Genomic DNA, 24,091 nt, shown 5'->3' on the forward strand with positions numbered 1-24,091 from the left:
AACTGACTGATATTTGTTGGTGTGTCACTTAAATTGTTTTTAACCCATAGGTATCCTCTCCATCTCCTTTTCCCTTGCACTTGGTTTTTTGAAGACACTGCTTTTCTGGATTTGTGGAGTTCCCCACAGTCTGGATATGCTGACTTCATCCCCTATGGTATAGTTTCACATGTTCCTCTGTTCTATGTCCTGCAAATAGAAATTTTCATCTAGGAGCTTGCATCAGGCTCAGGTATTTTTTCTTTTTCTGGCAAGATGACCTCATAGTATTGTGTACTTTCATCAGGAGGCTCACGATATCTGATTTTCTTTCTTTTTTAATAAACACCATCACGGATTTCAGTGCCTGGACCCACTCCTTTATTAGGGGTCCTGAAGTGGTGATATGATAATTTTAACATTGCTTCTCCATTTGATAATGCTGGTGCAGTTATGCCTTTACAAAAAGTCCTTATCTTTTAGGTGGAATGGTTCTGTACAGGGAAACTTCTACTATTTGGTTAGATTCAGGCACTACATTCCGCATCTTTAGCTGTGAGCCTGCAGCTTGACTTGACGTGATGACCCATGGGTCCTTGATGTGTGCCTGATGGGCATTTATTAATATTACCATGGCCATTGTTGTCTTTCTCACCCCCACCACTGTTTACCCGCTGGGCAATGCTCTCCATCAGCTAAGATCTGCATGGAGGCTGGGAAATAGATCAAGTAGAAGACACAGCTCCTGATCCCTGGGAACCCTGCCTGTCAGCAGGGATGTCGGCCACAAAGACAAACTCATTAGAGCCAGGCACCCGCCTGTAGCCCACTCCTGCTAATTAACTTATGTATAGCCAGGGAGAGAGGGAAGAACACCATGAGGAAATCTTGCCAAGCATGTGAAATTAGAGGTCATGGAGAGACACGGGCAAGATGGGTTATTTTACAAAGCTGGCAAAACATCCGAGAGCAGTGCAGTAAGGAGATTTCAGGGCTAGGGACACACACAGGAAAGGCTTGCAGATAGGGAACAGGGCTGAGGATCTCCTGGGAAGTGCTGCCTCGCTTTCAAGGTGGAAGGGTTTCATCAAATAGATTGTGCTCACGGGGAATGGATTCTGTCTGTGTCCATTTACCTGGCTGGATTTCAAGAGTGCCTCTGCCCTCCTGGACGCTGTACCTTCTGAGATCTTGGCCACTGCCACGAAGGCACAGAGCTGGAGCAGGGTGTTAGAAGAGGAAGGTTTCCCATAGGTAGAGGTGATAGTAGTATTAATATTCATCACATGACTGATAATTAATCACCCCTGGCCACCCCAGGCCACTCTTCTTTGTGTGTATTATCTTAACACAATAACCTGTGGAGTAGGTGCTGTCATCCCTGCCTTACTTCTAAGAAACTGAGGCAGAGATAGACCGACCCAAGGTCACCTAACATCTAGTAGAGCAGGCATTTGTCTTGGGGTATCTCTTCACCAGCACTGAGAAATTAGGTAGCTTGCCCCAAAATTGTGCTTTTTCCCTAAGAATGTGTGTGTTAGTCGCTCCATCATGTCTGACTCTTTGTGACCCCATGGACTATAGCCCCCCAGGCTCCTCTGAGAACCATGGAGTTCTCTAGGCAAGAATACTGGAGTGGGTAGCCATTCTCTTCTCCAGAGGATCTTCCCAACCCAGAGATCCAACCCGCATCTCCTGCATTGTAGGCAGATTCTTTACTGCCTCATTATTAAAGGCTGTAAAACAAAACTGAACTTCCATGAACAACTAACACATAACCCAAGTACAGTTCAGAACAAGAGTAAAAGAAATGCAAACCCAAGGTACAATCAGATAGTCTTATTACAGCCTTGGGTAGTTAAACCCTTGGCAGAGTCTTATGTCAGAACCAAGCAGATTTAAACTCACCAAATCTTGCTTGATTTGTCCATAGCTTTGATATCTGTGGCTGAGGGCCCTGTGTCACAGTATTGATTTTGTAATTTTACTTGCCCCAAGAGATTAAAAAAAATTTTTTTTAAAGCTTGAATGAGGTATAACTTACATACCATATAATTGACCTGTTCTGGGTGTACAGTCCAATGATTTTTTAGTAAATTTACAGTTGTTCAACTATCACTACAATTCAATTTTAGAACATTTCCATTACCCTCCCAAAATCCCTTGTGCCCATTTGCAATCGATTCCTATTTCCAGCCCATCCACTAACCCAATCACTAATCTAATTTCTGTCTCGTAGATTTGCCTTTTCTGGATAGTTCACAAAAATGGACTCATATGATATACCATTTTTTGTGATTGAATTCTTTTGCTTAGCATAATGCTTTTGAGGTTCCTTCATATTCTAAGCATGTATGAGTATTTGTTCCTTTTTATTGCCAAATAATTTTCCATTTATGCACATTCTGTTTTTCCTTCCCAGTTGATGGACATCTGGGTCATTTCCACTTTGGGGCCATTATGAATAATGCTGCTGTGAATATTTGCTCACACATCTTTGTGAGGACAGAGGGTTTCATTTCCCTTGGAATTTCTGGATGACATGGGAAATTTATGTTTAACTTTTGAAGAAACTGCCACTGTTTTCCAAAGTGGCTATACATATTTTACATTTCCACCAGCAACGTTATGAAGGTTCCCATTTCTCTACCTCCTTGCCCACACTTGGTATTGCTTTTCTTTATGATTATAGCCATCCTAGTAGGTGTGAAATGGTAGTTCATTGTGGGTTTAATTTGACTAATGATATTGAGTGTCTGCCCCAAAGATTTTTAGTTGCGACATCTTAATGCATAATCCAAGAAAGAGACTGGGAATCAGTTTTCCCCTCTATCTTCTACTTTCAGAAATGTCCATGAAAAGAACGGTTGGGCAGCTTGTGCAACCTATTTCTGGGTGTGCCTTTAACAAGATGATTGTTTTTTCCCAAACGTGCTTTTATCCTCTTGAGCATTTTCTTTCCCCAGTTGCCCTCTCTTTACACCTGCTAAAAATTCGACTTTATGTCAGATACTTAGCTTTATACAGAAGTCACTTGCCTTGGTGGGTGGTTGCATTTTTATAGGCTGCCTTTGACACAAATAGCCTGTCTTTAAAAAACTCTGTATTCTACTCTGCACCCCTTGGACATTTTTAATACATGCCTGAATAACATAATTGAGTTGATTTTAAACAGAGTTTTCTGCCAAGATTGTGATAGAGGCAAGCAATTCTTTCAGGCAGAGGCTGGGTACTAAGGCACAGACAGATGTGACGGGCAGCAGGAGCAATCCCAGAGTAACCCCGGAATCCTAGTGTATTTCAGATTAACTACAAATTCTGCCCCGGGGAGGCAGCAAGCACATCTTCTCTGCGTAAACTGGCAGTTCAAATCGGGAAACAAACTATCCAGCAGAAGGCAGAAGGCGTGGGAGGGGTCTGGTGCACCTGGTGGAGCTGACAGGAGCCAAGACTCAGGCAGGAAAGGGGGGCTGGCACTGCAAAGAGGAGTGGAGGGACAACCTGGCAGGAAAGGCTGTCACCAGGCATCCTGACCAGTGACCAGAGGGTAGAGTCTGGGAAGGGATGGATGGAGACAGAGTCGCCAAGGTCTGAGCTGAGCTGGGTGCAGACTCTAGGCAAGGGCTCGTCTCTCTGCTTGGAAAGCTCTGCACCCCAGCAGGGACCAATACGCAGACGACTGGAACTGATAGCCATACATGGAGGGAGAGTGGCCGCAGCATGGCGCGTCCTCTGAGCTGGTCACTGCAGAGGCATTGGCTCTTGGGTACAGGAGCCAGGACAAGTGCTGGGTTCTTTCCCCCTGGCTGTCTTGGTGTAGATAGGAGGGCATGCACCTCTGCACTGGCCCCGACACAGGTGGGCAAGCCGGCTGCTGGGAGGTTCAGAAGTGGCTGATCTGAGCCTACAGGATGCGTGCTTAGTAGCTCAGTCATGTCTGATTCTTTGTAACACCATGGGCTGTCACCAACCAGGCTCCTCTGTCCATGGTGATTCTCCAAGCAAAAATACTGGAGAGAATTGCTGTGTCCTCCTCCAGGGGATCTTCCCACACAGGGATTGAACCCAGGTCTCCTGCATTGCAGGTGGGTTCTTTACCCTCTGAGCCACCAGAGTGGCTTCCCTTCTCTGCAGGGAAGCCCTGCAGAGTGGTTAGGGCCAAAGGGAAAGGCTCCCCTGTGGTCACTTACAGTGATCTGTGTGCCCTTAGCTGGTGTCACCTGTCAGCTGCCCCCTCCCCACATGTAGCCTGCTGGTAAAGCAGGGAGCTGGTGAGAAGATGTGAGTGGCTCCCCAGTAAGTAGCTACTCGACTATGCTTTCTGAGGTTCCTATGTCAAGAGACGTCCTGTAAAACAGTGAAGGGGAGGCAGCCCCATGGCCTGGGGTGGGAATGGAGATTCCACTGAAAGCTGAGGGACCTGCAGCAGGTACTTGGTTGGTACTTCCAACCCAGCTGCGGGCACAGCCTTGCCACCCCAGCCACCACCCCCTCCTGACCGAGGCTGTGGGGCAGACGCTGCTGCTGCCTGGGGCCACAGGGAGGGGATAGTCCAGGCGCATAGCGCCGGGGGCCCAAAGGCCCCTGGATGCTGACCGTCTTGGGTTCTAATGCCCATTCCATCATCTCGATCTTGGAAGGACAGGGGTACCCTGGCTGGTCTCTAGGTTACTCCTGCCTCCACTCCTGTCTGCCACAGGACAGAGGGAGAGACACGTGAGTAGAAGGAGAAGAGACAGAGTGAGGCTCGAAGGGACAGCTGGAAGGTCCAGGGGGATGGAGGTCTGGCCCCACTGTGAGGCTGTGGTAGAGGGTGGGCGCCCCCAGGTGGTGTCCTCAGGAGGTGCACTTCTCCGTCGGGGCCAGCAAGGCCCCATTCAGGTGGCCACCAACACAAGTGAGCAGCTTTGTCTTTCATCCCCAATCTGCCCCGTCTGGACAGGCATCTGGCCCAGAACCCCTTCATCTGTGACTGTAACCTCAAGTGGCTGGCAGACTTCCTGCGCTCCAACCCCATCGAGACCAGTGGGGCCCGCTGTGCCAGCCCCCGACGCCTTGCCAACAAGCGCATCGGCCAGATCAAAAGCAAGAAGTTCCGGTGCTCAGGTAGCCGCCCACCCGCCTTCAGTCTGCTCAGGGACCCTGAGGTGTTTCCTGGGTGGTTCCAACAAGGGTGGCTGGACCTCTCTGGACCCGTGCTGGAGGGTGTAGGACCCACACTGTAGACTTGGATCTTACTGAGGCCGCGGGAGGACTGGCTGCAGATCCCCCAGGGAGGACTGCCAAGAACCTAGGTTGCTCTACTCCCAGGACGGTGCTCTTTCAAGACTTAGGAGACACCCAGGAGGCCTGGGACCTCTCCTCAGAGAGATGGTTGCCTCCTCCAGGCTCTGGGGTGGCAGGGGGTCAGCCTCTGAAGCCCAAATGTTATCCATTTACACCTGTGAACATTGCCGTGGTTTTGGTGCTCCCTGGGGGCGGTTTACTTGGGGCGGTACCATCCCCACTCCCATCAGTCTGGGCAAGGAACATCTGTGCTCAGCAGCAAGACCTGCACACAGGAGCTGGGTGGGTGGGCTCCAGGGCTTTGACTCGCGACCCTAGCCTGGTTCCTGGGCTGGCTTCTGCTGGGCAGCAGGGTGGGGGCCTGGGCTGTTCCTGCATGTCCTGGACAATCCCAACATGGTAGTGTTTCTCCTTCTCTCCTCAGCCAAAGAGCAGTACTTCATTCCAGGTAGGAGGGGGAACCAAGGCCAGCCTGGCTGGGATGGTGCCAGTGGGTGGGCAGGGGGCTGGGGCGGGCAGGCCAGGGGCGCAGGGCAGGGCTGCTGGCAACCCCTCTGCCCCCGGCCTCTGCCCTCTCACCACAGGCGCTGAGGACTACCAGCTGAACAGCGAGTGCAACAGCGACGTGGTCTGTCCTCACAAGTGCCGCTGTGAGGCCAGCATGGTGGAATGCTCCAGCCTGAAGCTCACCAAGATCCCTGAGCGCGTGCCCCAGGCCACGGCCGAGCTGTGAGGGTCTTCAGCCGCCCCACACCCTCACCTGCCCCCCAGCTCCCACTGACCCTCCTGGGCCTTCTTTGGGTTTTCCTCTGCTGCAGCTTTCTTTGGGGACCACTGGAGACCCCACCCCAGAAGCATGCCAGCTGCTGGCTCCGGCAGGGAGTGGCCCCTGTGCCCTGACTCCCAGTCCTACACACTCCCCACCCCGCCCCAGGGCAGTCTCTGGGCCCCAGAGCAGGTCACCAGCCTGAACCAGGGCAGTTTCTCTCAATCATGCTTTTGCTTTCTTTGTGGGGACCTGGTTCCATTAGCTCAAGTTGTAGCCTAAGCCATTCTTTTATTGTTATTTCTCTAAAAATATAAATCTGTGCACATGTATATACATGTGTGTGGATACCTATACACACCTATTATTTACATAGGTACATTTCATGGCATTTTTCATGTTAAAATTATCCCCCTTTTACCCCCCTAGCACTTGGCCCAACCTTCCTTTGAAATAGGATCAATTCGCTCGGCCAGAGAAATTCTTCCAGGAGTCCCCTTTGTTTGAGTCCCAAATAATCTCAGTTTGGAAGATACTTTAATGTCTGTCCTTTATGGATGTATAAGTTCCCTTCGTTGCCTCTTACAGACGATTAAACAACAATGAGATTTCCATCCTGGAGGCCACCGGGATGTTTAAAAAACTCACCCATCTGAAGAAAATGTGAGTTACTCATTGGCGGGAAGGTGCAGTCAGGAGGCTGGGCAGGATGGGGAAGGGAAATCCTTAGACCTCATGGGGGTCAGGGCTCTGTGCGTGGGGCTGGGTGCAGGGAGGGCGTCCTGAACTCCACAGTCCTCCCCCAGAAACCTGAGCAACAACAAGGTGTCGGAGATTGAAGACGGGGCCTTCGAGGGCGCAGCCTCAGTGAGCGAGCTGCACCTGACCGCCAACCAACTGGAGTCCATCCGGAGCGGCATGTTCCGGGGCCTGGAAGGCCTGAGGACGCTGTGAGTGTGCAGCCAGGGGGCAGGGGGGCAGGGGCAGAGGCCAAGTCACAGCGTGGGCACCTGCGTTAAAGGGCAGGAGAGCGAGGGGGTGTCTCTACCCTAGCCCCCACTTGCAGCAGTTGAGGGGCTGTGGCCGAGGACCCTGGCTGAAGCGTACCAAGTCATCAGATGCTGGTCACTGTGGCACGAGACCTGTCTTCTTGTTCCCTGGGGTGTGGGGTTCATGGCAGGTGAGGGAATGGGGACATGGGCCCTTCTTGAGGTCTCCTGTCATTGCCCTGCGGTCAGGCTGCGACATCACAGCACATGTGTTTAGTTCAGGAGTGGCCGGTGCGACAGTGGCAGGGACATGGCACAGGGGTGACTCAAGTGGGTGTAGGTGGGAGTCTGGGACCCCACAACTCAGAGCCCAGGCAGAGCTCTCCAGACGTCGGGAACCAGCCACTCCTCCGTGAATCTGCAGGGAGCTCCTCTCTCGGTCCAGGCAGCACCAGCTCTTCAGGTGACCGTGTAGACCTTTAGAGCGTCCAAGAGGCAGTGCTGTCTTGTCAGACTTGCCACAGGGCCAGACATGTGCTATATCTGTGCTGTCCAGCCTGGTAGCCACGTGTGTAGGGGAGCACTTGACATGTGGACACGGCTATGGAGGCACTGACTTTTGAATTTCATTTCATTTTAATTAATTTAAATCTAAATGGCCGCACGTGGGTAGTGTCTACCATGTGGACAACACCTCTAGAAGCCACCTGCCTGGATTTAAATCTCAGACGGCAGTAAGGCTATAGATTTGTTTTCTGAGCACGTGTCATGGAATTTAGGTAAGGTAAACATATACACGAGAGGATTCCCTGTGGACTTTTGTCTGTTTTACAAAAGGTTTTATTCTGCACTGTTTTGCAGCTTTTTTTTTCCCACTGGTGTGGCAGGTTCTTCATAGAGGGCTGCCTCGTTCTTTTTTATATGTGCCTACAAATTCTTGAAGGGCCCACATGGCTCAGTGGTAAAGAATCTGCCTGCTAATGCAGGAGATGCAGGAGACACAGGTTCAATACATGGGTCAGGAATATCCCCTGGAGTAGGAAATGGCAACCACTCCAGTACTCTTGCCTGGGAAATCCTGTGGACAGAGGAGCCTGATGGGCTACAGTCCATGGGGTCGCAAAGAGTTGGACACGACTGAACAACTGAACACGCATGCAGTATTCCTTGAGAGAGGGTGCCGTGGGCATTCAACCACTCACTTGAGTTCTTTCCAAGGAAGACTTGGAGTAGACAGGAAAGAGGAGGGGCTGGTGCTGGGACAGAGCCTGCAGGAGTGGTGCAGGCACAGGAAAAGGAGTGCCCACAACCCCTCCGCTGGTCACGGTTAATTATTGACACACACACACACGTGTGTACCTACATGCTTACACACATACACCCACATACATGCATGCAAACATACAGACATATCTTAATGAAATCCTTGAATACATTTTATTTAGTAATCTTTTTTCCTTAAACATAACGTAAGCATCTTTATGATTTCTTTTGAATGATTATATATATTACATAGGGCTTCCCTGGTGGCTCAGACGGTAAAGACTCTGCCTGTAATGCGGGAGACCTGGGTTCAGTCCCTGGGTCTGGAAGATCCCCTGGAGAAAGGCATGGCAACCCACTCCAGTATTCTTTCCTGGAGAATCCCCATGGACAAAGGAGCTACATAATTATTAGAGATTAAGGCTAATTCTAATTTTATTACAAGCAATGCTGTGATTAATGTCTTCATCATGAAATTCTATGCCCATTAGGAATTATTACCTTAAAGATAAATCCCTAAAGGTAGACCTGCTGGGTGAAAGCACAGAGGGCCGGGTTAGGGTTCCTGGTACATCTCACCAGGCACACTTCCAGGAGGTCCCCAGTAGTTCTCCTGCCAGCTGTCATGAAGGTGCCCATCCTCTTACCCTCTTGCCAACCCTGAGCCTTATTGTTATTATTATTATGTTTTTAATGATTTTGTAATTTGGCAGGCACAGATGCAATATCAGTTAAATGTCCTTGATTACTAGTAAGTTTGAACATTTTTCAATGGATGTTCATAAACTTTATTTCTGTCCATTCATGCTCATGACTCATTTATTTTATAGCAGAAGTTTGTGCCTTTTAATCTCCCTCACCTAGTACATCCATTTTAATTTAAACCATTCAACTCCTTTTGTGAATTGCCTATTTTATGTCAGGCTTGATTTTAGTTTTTGTGTGGGAAAGAGAATAGAGTCAGATGTTCAAGGACAAACAGAGACTTTTGCAGCTATAAGTGAGGAAGAAGGTCGTTCTGGAAGGAGATCATAGCTGGGGAAAGGTGTGGGGATGCCGGCCTGGGCAGCAAGCCTGAAGGACAGAGAGGGGGAGAGTGTGATCATCCCTGGGAAGGTGGGTAGGTGCTGGTCTGGGGCTGGGTAGTAAAGAGTTTAAACAGGATTCTGTGCACAGTTTAAAGGCTGCTGTGGGCTTTAGGCTGGAGAGTGACGTGGCCAGGTTTAAGTTTTAGGCAAGTCTCAGGTGCTGACCGTGGTGCGTGGCCTGGAGGTTGGGGAGGCTGTGGGCACCCGGGGATGAAGGTGATGGTTGTCAGCATGGGCGGCCTGTGTGGGCAGGGTGGAGAGGCAGGCATCTCAGAGGCAGGCAGGGCAGGAGAGGAGCGCTGGTGGGTGCCGGGCTCCCCTCTCTGTGGCTCAGTGTCCCAGGAGGAGAACCTGTGAACTGGCCGCTGGTGGCCAAAGCACAGGGCAGGCGGATGGCCGTGCGGCACAGCCCCGGCTCCCCCTCCTCTCCCGGCCCCAGGATGCTGAGGAACAACCGTATCAGCTGCATCCACAACGACAGCTTCACGGGCCTGCGCAACGTGCGCCTCCTCTCGCTCTACGACAATCAGATCGCCACCATCTCCCCGGGAGCCTTCGACACGCTGCAGGCCCTCTCCACGCTGTAAGTGGGGCTCCGAGGGCGCAGGGCCGGCGCGGGCGGGGCTGAACCCCCGGAGCCCCGCCCGCTCGTCGCCCTGCAGGACGCGGCCGGTCTTCTGCGGTTACTGTGAAGGACTCCGGCGTTTGGGTCCTTGCGCGTTAACATGCCACCTCCTAGAAGCTGCTGGCGGTCCGGGAGTGGTGGGCGACCGTGTGGCCAGCAAGTGGCGGGCGGGAGCCGGCTTTGCGGGGACAACTGCGTCTGGCTGGGGGCGGTTTTCCTGGTCACACCACCCGCCTCTTCCAGAAACCTTCTGGCCAACCCTTTCAACTGCAACTGCCAGCTGGCGTGGCTGGGCGACTGGCTGCGCAAGAGGAAGATCGTGACGGGGAACCCGCGGTGCCAGAACCCAGACTTCTTGCGGCAGATTCCCCTGCAGGACGTGGCCTCCCCCGACTTCAGGTGTGAAGAAGGTAATGCGTGGGCACCCTCCGGGGGATGGGGGGATAGGGCGTGGTCGCGCCCCAGAGAGGAGGGGTCCCCTGGGGAGGGGAGAAGTGAGGAGCATGGACACTCAGGCAGTCCTGCCCCTGCCTCAGCCTGGTGGGGTCTCCGGTGGGCTTGCTGTTTTAAAAAATGGGGAAATACAGACAAAGGAAGGGCATAAATGTTACCTATTAGCTCATCACTCAGAGAAAACCATAGTTAACATCTTAGTGTGATGTCTTTAAGTATGTTTAACCCAGAGACCTACCTCCTAGCTGTTCCTAAGGGCTCCAGGCCATGGATTCAGCTTGTCTGCAACACACACCGGACTCTCTTAGGGGGCCCCATCCTCCATACTTGGGTCACTTCTTGGGTCAGTGTTCTCTTTTTCCTGAATCCTCCATCTCTCTCCTGGGGTCATGTCCTTCTTTCCCTGCACTCACAGAATCTAGCCTATCCCTCCATCCCCCGCCTCCCCCTCCAGAGCATCACACACACAGGCAACTGTAGGAAGCAGATTTTTACTAAAAGTGACAGAGTCTTGTCTTGGCCCAGCTGTCTGTGTTCAGGAGCCCCGGCACTGGGGATTTCTCCGCCTGCCTTCAGCTTCAGCCTCCTGGCTTCTCCCCACCTTCCTCAGCACCTCCTATCCTCTTTCCAGTCTGCTTCCTGGGACCCTGGTGTCCTTATCGTCCCTCTTACACTCAAGCAGAAGGAAGGAAGGAACACAGAGGGTGCTCAGTACTATTTATTGAATGCATGAATGAATCTGTGAAGGATGTTGGGATAGAAGGCGCTCAGATTCTGGGCCAGCCAGACCTGGGTACAGACTCCATGTTGCCTCTGATCAACCTCCAGACCTGAGCAAGCTATTTAACCTCTCCCAATCTCAGTAAGATAGAAAGTCCTTCATTCCTTCACTCAGCTGACCTGTTTGGAGGCTGGTATGGGCCGGGCCCTGCTGTCAGTGCTAGGCCCCTTCAGTGAACAGAAAAGAAGAAAGGAACACAGGTCTCCGTCCCCGTGATGCTCACATTCTAGGAGCAATGGCGGTCCCCGTTTACCGCATCATTAAAGAAATTACATTTGGTACAGTGTCTGGCACACAGTAGGTGCTCAAGAAATGATGTGGCCAGCATCCTCCTTCACTGCTGTACCCGGGTCCATCTCAGGTCTGAGGTGGAAGAGGTGAACCCAAGACTGATTCTAACCTCAAAACAGATCCAAGGGGCTTTGGCCGTGGTGGAGGAGGGCTGCAGCCAAGAGAGGACTGACTGGTATACAACGTAGCATCAGCAAGAGGCCTCTGTTCCGAGGCGCCCTGAAGCGGGGTGCTGGCTGCATGAGGCCCTGAGGAGGCCTGTCCCCTCACTGACGTGGCTTCTCACCTTCCTCCCCAGGCCAGGAGGAGGGGGGCTGCCTGCCCCGCCCGCAGTGCCCCCAGGAGTGCGCCTGCCTGGACACCGTGGTTCGATGCAGCAACAAGCACCTCCAGACCCTGCCCAAGGGCATCCCCAAGAATGTCACAGAGCTGTGAGTAGCCCCCGCCTGCTGGCAGGAGGAGAGGGTGACCAGGACCTCTGCAGGGTAGACAAGGCATCCTAAGGGCTGCTCTTGGTGGGGCTGCAGCTCTAGGAGCTCAGGTCAGCTTTTTGATGGCTGGTGGTCGTGGGGGTGGGAGGGCAGGTCACAGCATCTTGAATCCCAAGCTCTGCCCTGTAGACAAGGGGAGCCCTGGGAAACTTGACAAGGAGTTTAGCGGCTGGGCTTTAAGGACAGTGGTTGGGTGGTGGTGTATGTAGTAAGAAGCAGAATGGAGGCCCAGGTGCAGAGAACAGAACAAAGCTGCTGCAGGAGCCCAGGCCTGGGGGCTGGTGCAGTCGGGGAGGGGGATACGAAAATGGAACAAAAGGGAATGATGAGAGACCAGGGGGTGGGAGAAGCTCGGTCAGTCACAGAACCGGCTGCAGAGGGAGGTGGAGATTCCTGTCAGCGTCCTGCGCCTGGATGGTTTAGCAACATGCAGTGTGGGCTGATGGAGTCAGGGGAAGCCCATGTGGTTGTGAAAACACAGAACTCAGGTCTGGGAGTGTTGGGGTCTGGGACCAGCCTCAGGCACCTCACCAGCAGACAGAGGGATGGACCTGCGTGCTGCTGAGGGCTGGCAGGTGGGTATTAACATGCCAATCAGACCTATTTGGCCGGAAAGAAGGGCAGAGGGTCCTGGATTGAGCCTGTGGTGCCCGCTGACAGGGAGGATGCTGAGGGGCCAGACAGGGGCTCAGGAAGGAAGCCATAGGAGGCTTCACGTGTCTGTGGCTTTTACCAGGTTTTTTGGTGGCACCTTCCCAAATGGCCTAATGTCTGTATTTTCTCCTCCAGTTAATGATTCAGGGCCAATCGTGTAGTCCATAGGTAGGAAAGGACATGGGTAAGAAGGCCCTGGCTTCAGCGGAAGGTTCTTGCAGTGCTGGACTCTGCTTGAGGCTGAGGTGGCTGCACTAACTGCGGTCTTCTCTCCTGTAGCTACCTGGATGGGAACCAGTTCACGCTGGTTCCAGCACAGCTGTCCACCTTCAAGTACCTGCAGCTTGTGTGAGTATCCTGGCCCATCTCAGAGGACAGGAGGGCCGTTGCAATCTAGCTGTTATTGCTCCATCTTTCCTGGAATTCCCTACAGACCCCACTCTGGTTCACCCATTTTTTCTTTTTCTTTTTTTTTTAGTTGAAGTATAGTTTATGTATTCTTGACTTTCCTTGTGGCTCAGCTGGTAAAGAACCCGCCTGCAATGTGGGAGACCTGGGTTTGATCTCCCAAACCTGGGTTGGGAAGATCCCCTGGAGAAGGGAAAGCCTACCCACTCCAGTATTCTGGCCTGGAGAATTCCAGGGACTCTATAGGCCGTGGGGTTGCAAAGAGTCGAACACCACTGAGTGACTTTCACTTCACTTCACATAGTTTATGTACAATAGTAAATGTTACCGGAGAAGGCAATGGCACCCCACTCCAGTACTCTTGCCTGGAAAATCCCATGGATGGAGGAGCCTGGAAGGCTGCAGTCCATGGGGTCGTGAAGAGTCGGACACGACTGAGAGACTTCCCTTTCACTTTTCACTTTCTTGCATTGGAGAAGGAAATGGCAACCCACTCCAGTGTTCTTGCCTGGAGAATCCCAGGGACGGGGGAGCCTGGTGGGCTGCCGCCTATGGGGTCACACAGAGTCGGACACGACTGAAGTGACTTAGTAGTAGTAATAGTATATGTTACAGGTGTACAATATAGTGATTCACAATTTTTAAAGGATATACTCTATTTATAGTTATTATAAGTATTGGCTATGTTCCCTGTCTGGTACTGATCCGTTTTTTAATTTTACTGCATCCTGTTGGGAACATCTGTGCATAGAACTGTTTTGCCACCTAGTGGCCATTCTTGGGAATTGCATTGTTCCTGGCTGGGGTTGGACTGGGTCTGCTTCTGCCCACACCATCCCCGAAGTGCCCCTGGAGGCTGATAATTACTATTAATGAGGGTTATCCTTGCAAAGGTAGGAGCCAGAGCAGAAGTAGAGAGTTATGGAAAACTTCTTGATCCAACCTTGGCTTCCAAACCAAATATGAGATACGGCAGCCTCAAATACGCATCTGTAACTAACTTTTTCTTTAGGCTAACATCTACTATTCTGTTATTTCCACCTTTGACCTTTCTATTTCATGAAAATGTACAAAGTAAGCTTCAGAATAAGGTTAGCTCCTCTTAGCCTTCCAGCTTAATTAACAGCTCACTTCAATTTTCTTTGTCTGCCCATTGGCCAGATTCTGTCAAAAAGGAGCCCAGAGACTGTTTCATCTTAAGTGCCTTGGAACACTGCTACTCAAAGTGTGGTCTGTGGGTCAATGGCAGCTTAAGAACTATTTGTAATGTGCTGCAACTAGATAAAGGACTTGCATTGGAATTTTTATCAACACAGTTCCTTCCTTCATTGGGAAAGTATTGCTGTGGAAAAAATGTTAGCTAATCTAAGTTGCATGTTTAACATCATGTTGTTCTTAGTCGCGTCCAACTCTTTATGACCCCATGAACTGTGGCCCACCAGGCTTCTCTGTCCTTGGTGATTCTCCAGGCAAGAATACTGGAGTGGATTGCCATGCCCTCCTCCAGGGAATCTTCCCAACCCAGAGGTCGAACCCAGGTCTCCCACATCGCAAGTCAATTCTTTACCATGTGAGCCACCAGGGAAGCCCATAGGTGATTGCATTTTGGCACAGGTCCCTTGTTTGGGGACATTCAGTTCAAGTTCACATTGAGTAGCACTGGCTTAACAGAATTTTGACACTCCCGTTTTTCTGTCTTTGCTAATGACCTAGCCATTGTGTTTTGAGTGATTGTTCCATTGGCCAGGTGAAGATGGTAGGTAGAGTGCTTTGTGGCTGACAACGGAGAAGGCAGTGGCACCCCACTCCAGTGCTCTTGCCTGGAAAATCCCACGGACGGAGGATCCTGGTGGGCTGCTGTCCATGGGGTCGCTAAGAGTCGGACACAACTAAGCGACTTCACTTTCACTTTTCACTTTCATGTATTGGAGAAGGAAATGGCAACCCACTCCAGTGTTCTTGCCTGGAGAATCCCAGGGATGGGGGAGCCTGGTGGGCTTCCGTCTATGGGGTCACACAGAGTCGGACACGACTGAAGTGACTTAGCAGCACAGCAGCAGCAGTGGCTGACAAAGAGAGAGAGAGCACTTTTTGGTCTAATTTGAGGCAGCTTCACTAGTGATGTGGATATGCTTGAAGAGGAAGGGAGTGAGAGGGGACTGATGTCAAGGCAGTTAGTACTATGAAACTGCCTGTCAGGTCTGAAATACCAGCCCCTCCTTATCACGGGGAAAGAGAGGTCTGGCTGGGACCACAGAGGAGGACACCGTCTGCGCCGGATGCGGGGCGGGTGGGAATCCAGGAGCATCCGGGAGGGCTGAAGGACTAAAGGAAGAGAAAGAGCAAGAACAGGGCTTAGTGATGACCATCCCTTAGGGGTGGGTGAGAAAGAAGTGCAGCTGAGTGGTAAGGGGGAGTGCGTGAAGACTGGAGTCGGAGGAGAGATTTGAGAAGAGGGTCAGCACTGCAGGGTCACTCTGAGAGTGCATTTAGTGACCAGGGCCTTAGGGGCCAATGGACGAGAGTCTGGCTGAACCTCCTCCCAGCTGTGTGACCCTGGGTGGGTCACCTCATCACCCCGAGACCCTGCCCCTTCTTTTGTAGAATGGGTTCACTACCTCTCCCGCAGGATTATAGGGAAGGGGAGTGAACGAACCCACGTAAGATGCCAGTTAGAGAGAAAGGAAGAGAGCCCCTTACACCTGGCAGTTGAGAGACCCGGATGCCCTTGGTGGGAGTATTTCCATGGTGGGCAGGGGCGATGCCAGGGTGCAGGATGAGGAAATAGAAACCTGGAACCCTGGGGACAGAGAGGGAGTTCAGGGATCAGAGCTGGGGAGCTGTAACTGGTTGTGAACCAAATGCCTCTTCCATCAGCTCCCACCTGCCAGTGGTCAGAGCCACTTGCCCACCTGGCTGGGGGATGGCTGTGGCCAGAGTGGGGAAGGGGAGGAATCCTTTCTTTCTAAATGATGATACTTTTTTTTTTTCTTCTGTCTTTTCCAGGGACCTGAGTAACAACAAGATCAGTTCCTTAAGCAATTCGTCCTTTACCAACATGAGCCAGCTGACCACTCTGTGAGTCCCGCCGGGAGGAGGGAGGGCTCATGGTTACTGGGACTCTCCCCAAGCCTTGGTCGTGAGCAGGTGTCCCCACATAGCCTCCTCAGCCTCCAGGGAGGGTGCCAGGGCCTGCCAGCCAAAAAGACTTTTCAGAAACATTCTTTTTATTGTGAAATGCAGCATATATATGGAAAACTGCGAAAAACATAAACATATAGTTTAACAAATAGTCATAAAACTCGCACATGTATAAATACCTAAGGCAAAAACTAGAACACAGCTAGCACCCCAAGAATCCCCCTGTGCCTTCCTGAGGCAGTCCCTACTCAGACTTGTACAATGATCTCTTCCTTGGTCTTTATAGTGCCATCTACATATGTATTTCTACACAGTGAAGTTTAATTTTGCCCATTTTTGAGCCTTATATAAATTGAATCATATAGGATATATAGTCTTTTATGTCTGTCTTCTTTTATTTTCCATTGTGTCTCTGTGAAGCTGTGGTCTCTTCATTTTCGTTGCTATACAGTATTCCTTTGTAGGAATATGCCACATTTTGCTCATCCATTCTACTATTGATGGATATTTGGGTTGTTTCCAGTTTGGACTGTTGTGAATGGTGACTCTGAACATTTTGGTGCCTATGTTCTAAGATATTTTAATGATTGCTTTACTTATATTCCAAGCAATTGGTTGGAAAGTAGTAACAAGCATTGCTTTTATTTGCCTGCTTAAGAATTGTATTTTGTTCACCTTCCCAACACCTCATTTTACAGATGATGTGCCAAGAACTTAAGAACTTTCCCTTAGGTTCTACTGTGGTCAAATAGCAGAGCCAGTATCCCAAAAGACAGGTTCCTGACCCAGGCAGGCCCCCAGGAACAAAATGTGGGCCTGAGGCCATGGAACACTGCACTTTCCTGCCCTGGGTTCCCACTTCAAAGTCTTCATGAGCCTATTGACTGAAAGAAAAATACATAACATAAAAGTTGAGTTAAGCCTGGAGACAGCCTCTCAGATAGGTCTGAGGAACTGCTCTGAAGAGGTAAGGGAGGAGCCAGGATACAGAGGAACATTTTTATGAGAAAAACATGTAGTCACACATCAAAAGGTTACCGCTAATCACAAAGAACATATCTCAGGTGAATGACTTTAGTGCTTTTCTGCCTATGCGAGGATGCAAGAGTCTGGGGTCATTTGAATTTTTTTCCTTAGATTTGCATGTTAACTCTCTAAAGGCCAGTATATTCAATGCACAGAATATTTTCTTTCTCCTTTCTGAATTCCCCGGAGGGTGCACCGTCAGTAATGGCTTGATCCTTGTGGAACTGGATTAGCAGGCAATTTTTTTTCTTTATGAGCCTGTGTGTGAAGCTGCCATGGCCTGTGGCAGTGACTCTCAACCAGGGGCGGCTCTGCCCACCAGGGAGCACTTGGGAATAGTTGAGAACTTCTGGCTGTCACAGCTGGCGGAGGGCAGGGGGAACCCCTGGCATTTCATCGTCAGAGGCCAGAGATGCTGCTCAGCACCCCTACAGCACACACAGGGCAGCCCCCCTCCCACCCAACAAGGAATGGTCAACAGTGCTGAGGCTGAGAAATCCTGGGCTAGGCGATCCTGGCAGCTGTAAGGAGGAATAACCCTTTCCTGTGATAAAAATGTCTCATTTCTCTTGTTATTATTTTAAAAATAGCTCTAGTGAAGTATTATTAATATCTAATAGTGTATCCTTAAAGTGTAAAAGTTGACACATTTTGATTTATGTTCATGCCCATGGAATCATCACCACAGTCAAGATGGTGACCATCTGCGTCAGCACCGGAAGTGCACCCCTTAATAACTCTTCCCCCTTCCTCCCTCCCTTTCCCCCACCCTCCTCTCTCTTCCTTCCCCCAGGATCCTCAGCTACAACTCCCTGCAGTGTATCCCTCCTCTGGCCTTCCAGGGGCTTCGCTCCCTGCGCCTGCTGTGAGTCTTCCCGTTCTCCATTCCTCCGGGGAACTCTGCCCCACGAGGGGCCTCCTCATCCCCTGGTGGACAGGAATGTCCCCACATCCCTCTTCACCCCGCTGCTGGGCAGGAAGGTCCCCGTGTCCAGGGCCCCAGCAGGGCCAACTGTGCCCAAAGTGGAAGGCCAGTCCTCTCTCATTTGGGTCCCTAACGGAGGCCCAGGAATACATGGGAAACTTTGGGGAATGCTCATCCAAAGTTGCAGAGACAGTAGGGGCTTAGTCTTCTGTCTCAGAGAATCCAGCAACCAGGGGCTACTGCCGGCCCCAAGTTGTGTTTGGCATATACGTGTAGGGGCAAGTTCCTAGGCATTCAAGATAAGGTAGCCCCTCGCTGGCATGTGAGTCTCCTGTCAAACGGTGAATGTTGAACCTGCTCTAAAGAATTCCCACTGCGAGGTGTGGCCTGTGCTCACAGCACGCCTCTGGAGTATCCTTGCCCCAAGTCCTCTGGCAGCCACCTGGGGCAGGGGGGCATTCTATACCCTCAACTAGGGTCTCACCAGTAGCTTCCCTACCGGGAAGAAGCCTGTACCCCTCAGGCTCCCTGGCTGAGTTAGGGAGGGTGCATGTCCATTTGTCCTGTGAACAGGCATGGTGCGTGGGTTAGTTGTGATAGCACAAGCGGGGTCTGTGATAGTCACAGAGTCTGTGCTAGCCTCTCCTTGCTTGTGGCCATCCTAGCAGGATCTCTCACTCAGGGACCCTCTCCCTCAAACACGCCCCTCTCAGCAGAGAGCATATCTCCATCAGTTCCTGAGTCTGCCTCAGTCTGAGTCCTGACGGCCTCTTCTCTCTTCAGGTCCCTGCATGGCAATGACATCTCGACCCTCCAAGAGGGCATCTTTGCAGACGTGACTTCCCTGTCTCACCTGTAAGTAACTCTGACCCAGTCTCCTCAGCACCTCTTTGTATTTAAATGGAACTTGGATTCCAAGAAAGATGTCGCCTCTTGAGATTATTACTTTTAATTTAGCTCTTGAGCTTCAAATGCTTCCTGTTTCAGACTCTTACACATTCAGATGGGATTGAGAACAGTTCCTCACGAGCAATAATAAAAGTAGTCATGACCTTGTGTTGACTGCCGAGCACGGCACCTCCTTCAGCTAATGCAACCCCTCAGCACTCCTACAACACAGCTACCATTATTCCCATCTTCCACATGAGGAGGCAGGTCCAGAAATTTGACACGCTCACCCAACGTTGCGTAGGGCAACAGTAGGGGCTGAGTCTTCAGTCTCAAAGCCTGTTCTCTGAAGCACAATGCCAGTATTGTGCCTCTGACTTCACATGGTAGGTGAGAAGCTCTGGAAATTTAGTACCCCCAAGGAGTGTAATTGGTATAACTGGATGCTGAAATGAAATGTAAATGAAAGTGAAAGTCGCTCAGTCGTGTCCGACTCTTTGTGACCCCATGGACTATACAGTCCACGGAATTCTCCAGCCCAGAATACTGGAGTGGGTAGCTGTTCTCTACTCCAGGGATCTTCCCAACTGAGGGATCGAACCCAGGTCTCCCGCATTGCAGGCGGATCCAACTGAGCAACTTTCACTTTCATTGGATGCAGAAGGGCTTCTAAAACCATTTAGCTGGCAACACCAAGAGCATTCTTAAAAAGCAGTATGCTCAGTTCCTCAGAAGGCTGAATGTAGTACCATATAACCCAGCAATTCTACTCCTAAGTATGAATCCCAAAGAACTGAAAGCAAAGACTCAAACAGATACCTGTACACCCTGTTTAGCATTATTCACACAATAACTATACAGCAGAAACAACCCAAGTATCCACAGACGGATGAATGGATAAAAAAATATGGTACAGTGGGATATTATTCAGCCATAAAAAGGAATGAAGTTCTGACACGTGAGCAGACCTTTAAAATATGTGAAATAGCTAAGACATAAAAGGACAAATATTGTGTGATTCCACTGAAATGAGGGACCCAGACTAGTTAAATTTGTAGCTACAGAATGAAGAATGGTGGTTGCCAGGAGCTAGGAGGAAGAGGAAAAGGCAATTTGTGTTTAATGGGTAAAGAGTTTCTGTTCAAGGTGATAAAAAGGTTTTGGAACCAGATAGTGGTGCTGTGTACTCAGTCGTGTCCGACTCTTTGCGATCCCACGGACCGTAGCCCACCGGGCTCCCCTGTCCATGAATTCCTCCCTGTCCATGAAATCTTCCCTGTCCATGAAATCCCCCTGTCCATGAAATCCCCCCTGTCCATGAAATCCTCCCTGTCCATGAAATCTTCCCTGTCCATGAAATCCCCCCTGTCCATGAAATTCCCCCTGTCCATGAAATCGTCCCTGTTCATGAAATCCCCCTGTCCATGAAATACTGGAGTGGGTTGCCATTTCCTTCTCCAGATAGTGGTGATGGTTACACAATATTGTGAGTGTAATTGATGCCACTGAGATGTACACTTAAAATGGTCAAAATGGCAAATTTTATGTGATAGGTATTTTACTGTAATTTAAAAATGAGGGCGTATAAAAGCAGTGGGCCATGAATTACGATTAATTAGGGTCATCCTAATTCTGAAGGTGGGGCCAGGCACAGAGCAAATGCGTCCTTTCCTATCCTCTCATCTATAGGTCGAGATCATGTTCAGCCAGACGGATGCAGCTGGGACCCTGGGCATCACCACATGCTCATGCTCTCTGCCTCACAGCCAAGCAGCCAGGGCCCAAGTAGGCAGGCAAATCCAGATCAGAGAGCTTTTTGGGGTCCCCAGCATCTCTGCTTGAAGTTCATTCACTCAACAACCTCCCTGGATTTTCTCAGCTCTAAGACTCATCATTTCCACATTTCAGTCTCTGAGATCAGAGTGTATCTTACAGATGATCTGTGGGTACTTAGTGAACACCCAGGACTGATCTCCTTTAGGATGGACTGGTTGGATCTCCTTGCAGTCCAAGGGACTCTCAAGAGTCTTCTCCAACACCACAGTTCAAAAGCATCAATTCTTCGGCACTCAGCTTTCTTCACAGTCCAACTCTCACATCCATACATGACCATTGGAAAAACCATAGCCTTGACTAGACAGACCTTTGTTGGGAAAGTAATATCTCTGCTTTTGAATATACTGTCTAGGTTGGTCATAACTTTCCTGCCAAGGAGTAAGCGTCTTTTAATTTCATGGCTGCAATCACCATCTGCGGTGATTTTGGAGCCCCCAGAAATAAAGTCTGACACTGTTTCCACTGTTTCCCCATCTATTTCCCATGAAGTGATGGGACCAGATGCCATGATCTTAGTTTTCTGAATGTTGAGCTTTAAGCCAACTTTTTCACTCTCCTCTTTCACTTTCATCAAGAGGCTGTTTAGTTCCTCTTCACTTTCTGCCATAAGGGTGGTGTCATCTGCATATCTGAGGTTATTGATTTTTCTCCCGGCAATCTTGATTCCAGCTTGTGCTTCTTCCAGCCCAGTGTTTCTCATGATGTACTCTGCATATAAGTCAAATAAGCAGGGTGATAATATACAGCCTTGACGTACTCCTTTTCCTATTTGGAACCAGTCTGTTGTTCCATGTCCAGTTCTAACTGTTGCTTCCTGACCTGCATATAGGTTTCTCAAGAGGCAGGTCAGGTGGTCTGGTACTCCCAGCTCTTTCAGAATTTTCCACAATTTATTGGGATCCATACAGTCAAAGGCTTTGGCATAGTCAATAAAGCAGAAATAGATGTTTTTCTGGAACATTGCTTTTTGCATGATCCAGCGGATGTTGGCAATTTGATCTCTGGTTCCTCTGCCTTTTCTAAAACCAGCTTGAACATCTGGAACTTCACAGTTCACGTACTGCTGAAGCCTGGCTGGGAGAATTTGGGGTATTACTTTACTAGCGTGTGAGATGAGTGCAATTGTGCAGTAGTTTGAGCATTCTTTGAGATTGCCTTTCTTTGGGACTGGAATGAAAACTGACCTTTTCCAGTCCTGTGGCCACTGCTGAGTTTTCCAAATTTGCTGGCATATTGAGTGCAGCACTTTCACAGCATCATCTTTCAGGATTTGAAATAGCTCCACTGTAATTCCATCACCTCCACTAGCTTTGTTGGTAGTGATGCTTTCTAAGGCCCACTTGACTTCACATTCCAGGATGTCTGGCTCTAGGTGAGTGATCACACCATCGTGATTATCTGGGTCATGAAGATCTTTTTTGTACAGTTCTGTGTATTCTTGCCACTTCTTCTTAATATCTTCTGCTTCTGTTAGGTCCATACCATTTCTGTCCTTTATCGAGCCCATCTTTGCATGAAATGTTCCCGTGGTATCTCTACTTTTCTTGAAGAGATCTCTGGTCTTTCCCATTCTGTTGTTTTCCTCTATTTCTTTGCATTGATTGCTGAGGAAGGCTTTCTTATCTCTCCTTGCTATTCTTTGGAACTCTGCATTCAGATGCTTATATCCTTGCTTTTCTCCTTTGCTTTTCTTCTTTTCACAGCTATTTGTAAACCATCCCCAGACAGCCATTTTGCTTTTTTGCATTTCTTTTTCCATGGGGATGGTCTTGATCCCTGTCTCCTGTACAATGTCACGAACCTCCGCCCATAGTTCATCAGGCACTCTGTCTATCAGATCTAGTCCCTTAAATCTATTTCTCACTTCCACTGTATAATCATATGGGATTGATTTAGGTCATACCTGAATGGTCTAGTGGTTTTCCCTACTTTCTTCAATTTAAGTCTGAATTTGGCAATAAGAAGTTCATGATCTGAGCCACAGTCAGCTCCCGGTCTTGTTTTTGCTGACTGTGTAGAGCTTCTCCATCTTTGGCTGCAAAGAATATAATCAATCTGATTTCGGTGTTGACCATCTGGTGATGTCCATGTGTAGAGTCTTCTCTTGTGTTGTTGGAAGAGGGTGTTTGCTATGACCAGTGTGTTCTCTTGGCAAAACTCTATTAGTCTTTGCCCTGCTTCATTCTGTCCTCCAAAGCCAAATTTGCCTGTTACTCCTGGGTGTTCATTGGAAGGACTGATGCTGAAGCTGAAACTCCAATACTTTGGCCACCTCATGTGAAGAGTTGACTCACTGGAAAAGACCCTGATGCTGGGAGGGATTGGGGGCAGGAGGAGAAGAGGACGACAGAGGATGGGATAGCTGGATGGCATCACCGACTTGATGGACATGAGTTTGAGTGAACTCCGGGAGTTGGTGATGGACAGGGAGGCCTGGCGTGCTGTGATTCATGGGGTCTCAAAGAGTCGGACACGACTGAGTGACCAAACTGAACTGAACTGAATATGGTAACATTTCTCTACTTTTCCCATAGCAGGCATCTAACAATCTTAGACTTGAGGAAATAAAATAGTAATAAGTGCCACTCATTGTGAGTTTGGTTGGGACAAGGACTTTACTTCCACATGGGAAGTAGCTCTTGTGCCATGAGCCAGCTTCATAAATAAGACAGGGGCTGCCTTGAATCCACACTGAAGATTCTAGGACTTGGTGGGCAGAGTGCAGTGATTAATTAGTGATGTCTGCCATGGGAGTGGAATGGGTAAGAGGTTCTGTCCTCTGTGGCAGGGTTTATTATATCCATTTTATAGTCCCAGGTTCAGTCAAACAGATTCCCTAGGTCATAAAGCTAGGGAATGACAGAGACAGGATTTGAACGTAGGTGTGTCTGATTCCAAAGCTCTTTATTTATTCTTTATTGCCTCAATAAATATGTCCCGAGGAACCACAGTGAGTCAAATGCTGAAGAATTTACTAACAAAGGTTGCTGCCTTCTGTGACCATCTGGGATATTACAAAACAAATTCAAAGAAAGCAGTGACTAACTCTGGGCAAGTCAGATGACCTTCAGAGAGGAGGTGCTACCTTTACTGCCTTTGAAAAGACACTAGGAATTTGCCTTTTGGAGGCAAATTTGGAGAAGATAGGGAAGGACATTCTAGGAAGAGGGAATAGCTTGTGCAAAGGCATGGAGGCAAGAA

General features: G+C 49.7%; 1 protein-coding gene across 1 annotated transcript in view; it reads left to right on the forward strand.

Moving 5' to 3' along the window:
* The window catches only part of SLIT1 (slit guidance ligand 1), a 172,196-nt gene that overhangs the window by 122,613 nt on the left and 25,492 nt on the right, over positions 1–24,091 (forward strand). Inside the window, exons 14-25 of the mRNA XM_070363611.1 lie at positions 4,922–5,085; positions 5,690–5,713; positions 5,850–5,994; positions 6,620–6,694; positions 6,838–6,981; positions 9,811–9,954; positions 10,240–10,406; positions 11,820–11,952; positions 12,946–13,014; positions 16,081–16,152; positions 18,035–18,106; positions 18,950–19,021. Of these exons, the coding sequence (XP_070219712.1) occupies positions 4,922–5,085; positions 5,690–5,713; positions 5,850–5,994; positions 6,620–6,694; positions 6,838–6,981; positions 9,811–9,954; positions 10,240–10,406; positions 11,820–11,952; positions 12,946–13,014; positions 16,081–16,152; positions 18,035–18,106; positions 18,950–19,021 (1,281 nt within the window). The remainder of the gene's footprint in view (positions 1–4,921; positions 5,086–5,689; positions 5,714–5,849; positions 5,995–6,619; positions 6,695–6,837; positions 6,982–9,810; positions 9,955–10,239; positions 10,407–11,819; positions 11,953–12,945; positions 13,015–16,080; positions 16,153–18,034; positions 18,107–18,949; positions 19,022–24,091) is intronic.

Source organism: Bos mutus, chromosome 26 (genome assembly GCF_027580195.1).
Source record: "Bos mutus isolate GX-2022 chromosome 26, NWIPB_WYAK_1.1, whole genome shotgun sequence".
Lineage (NCBI taxonomy): Eukaryota > Metazoa > Chordata > Mammalia > Artiodactyla > Bovidae > Bos > Bos mutus.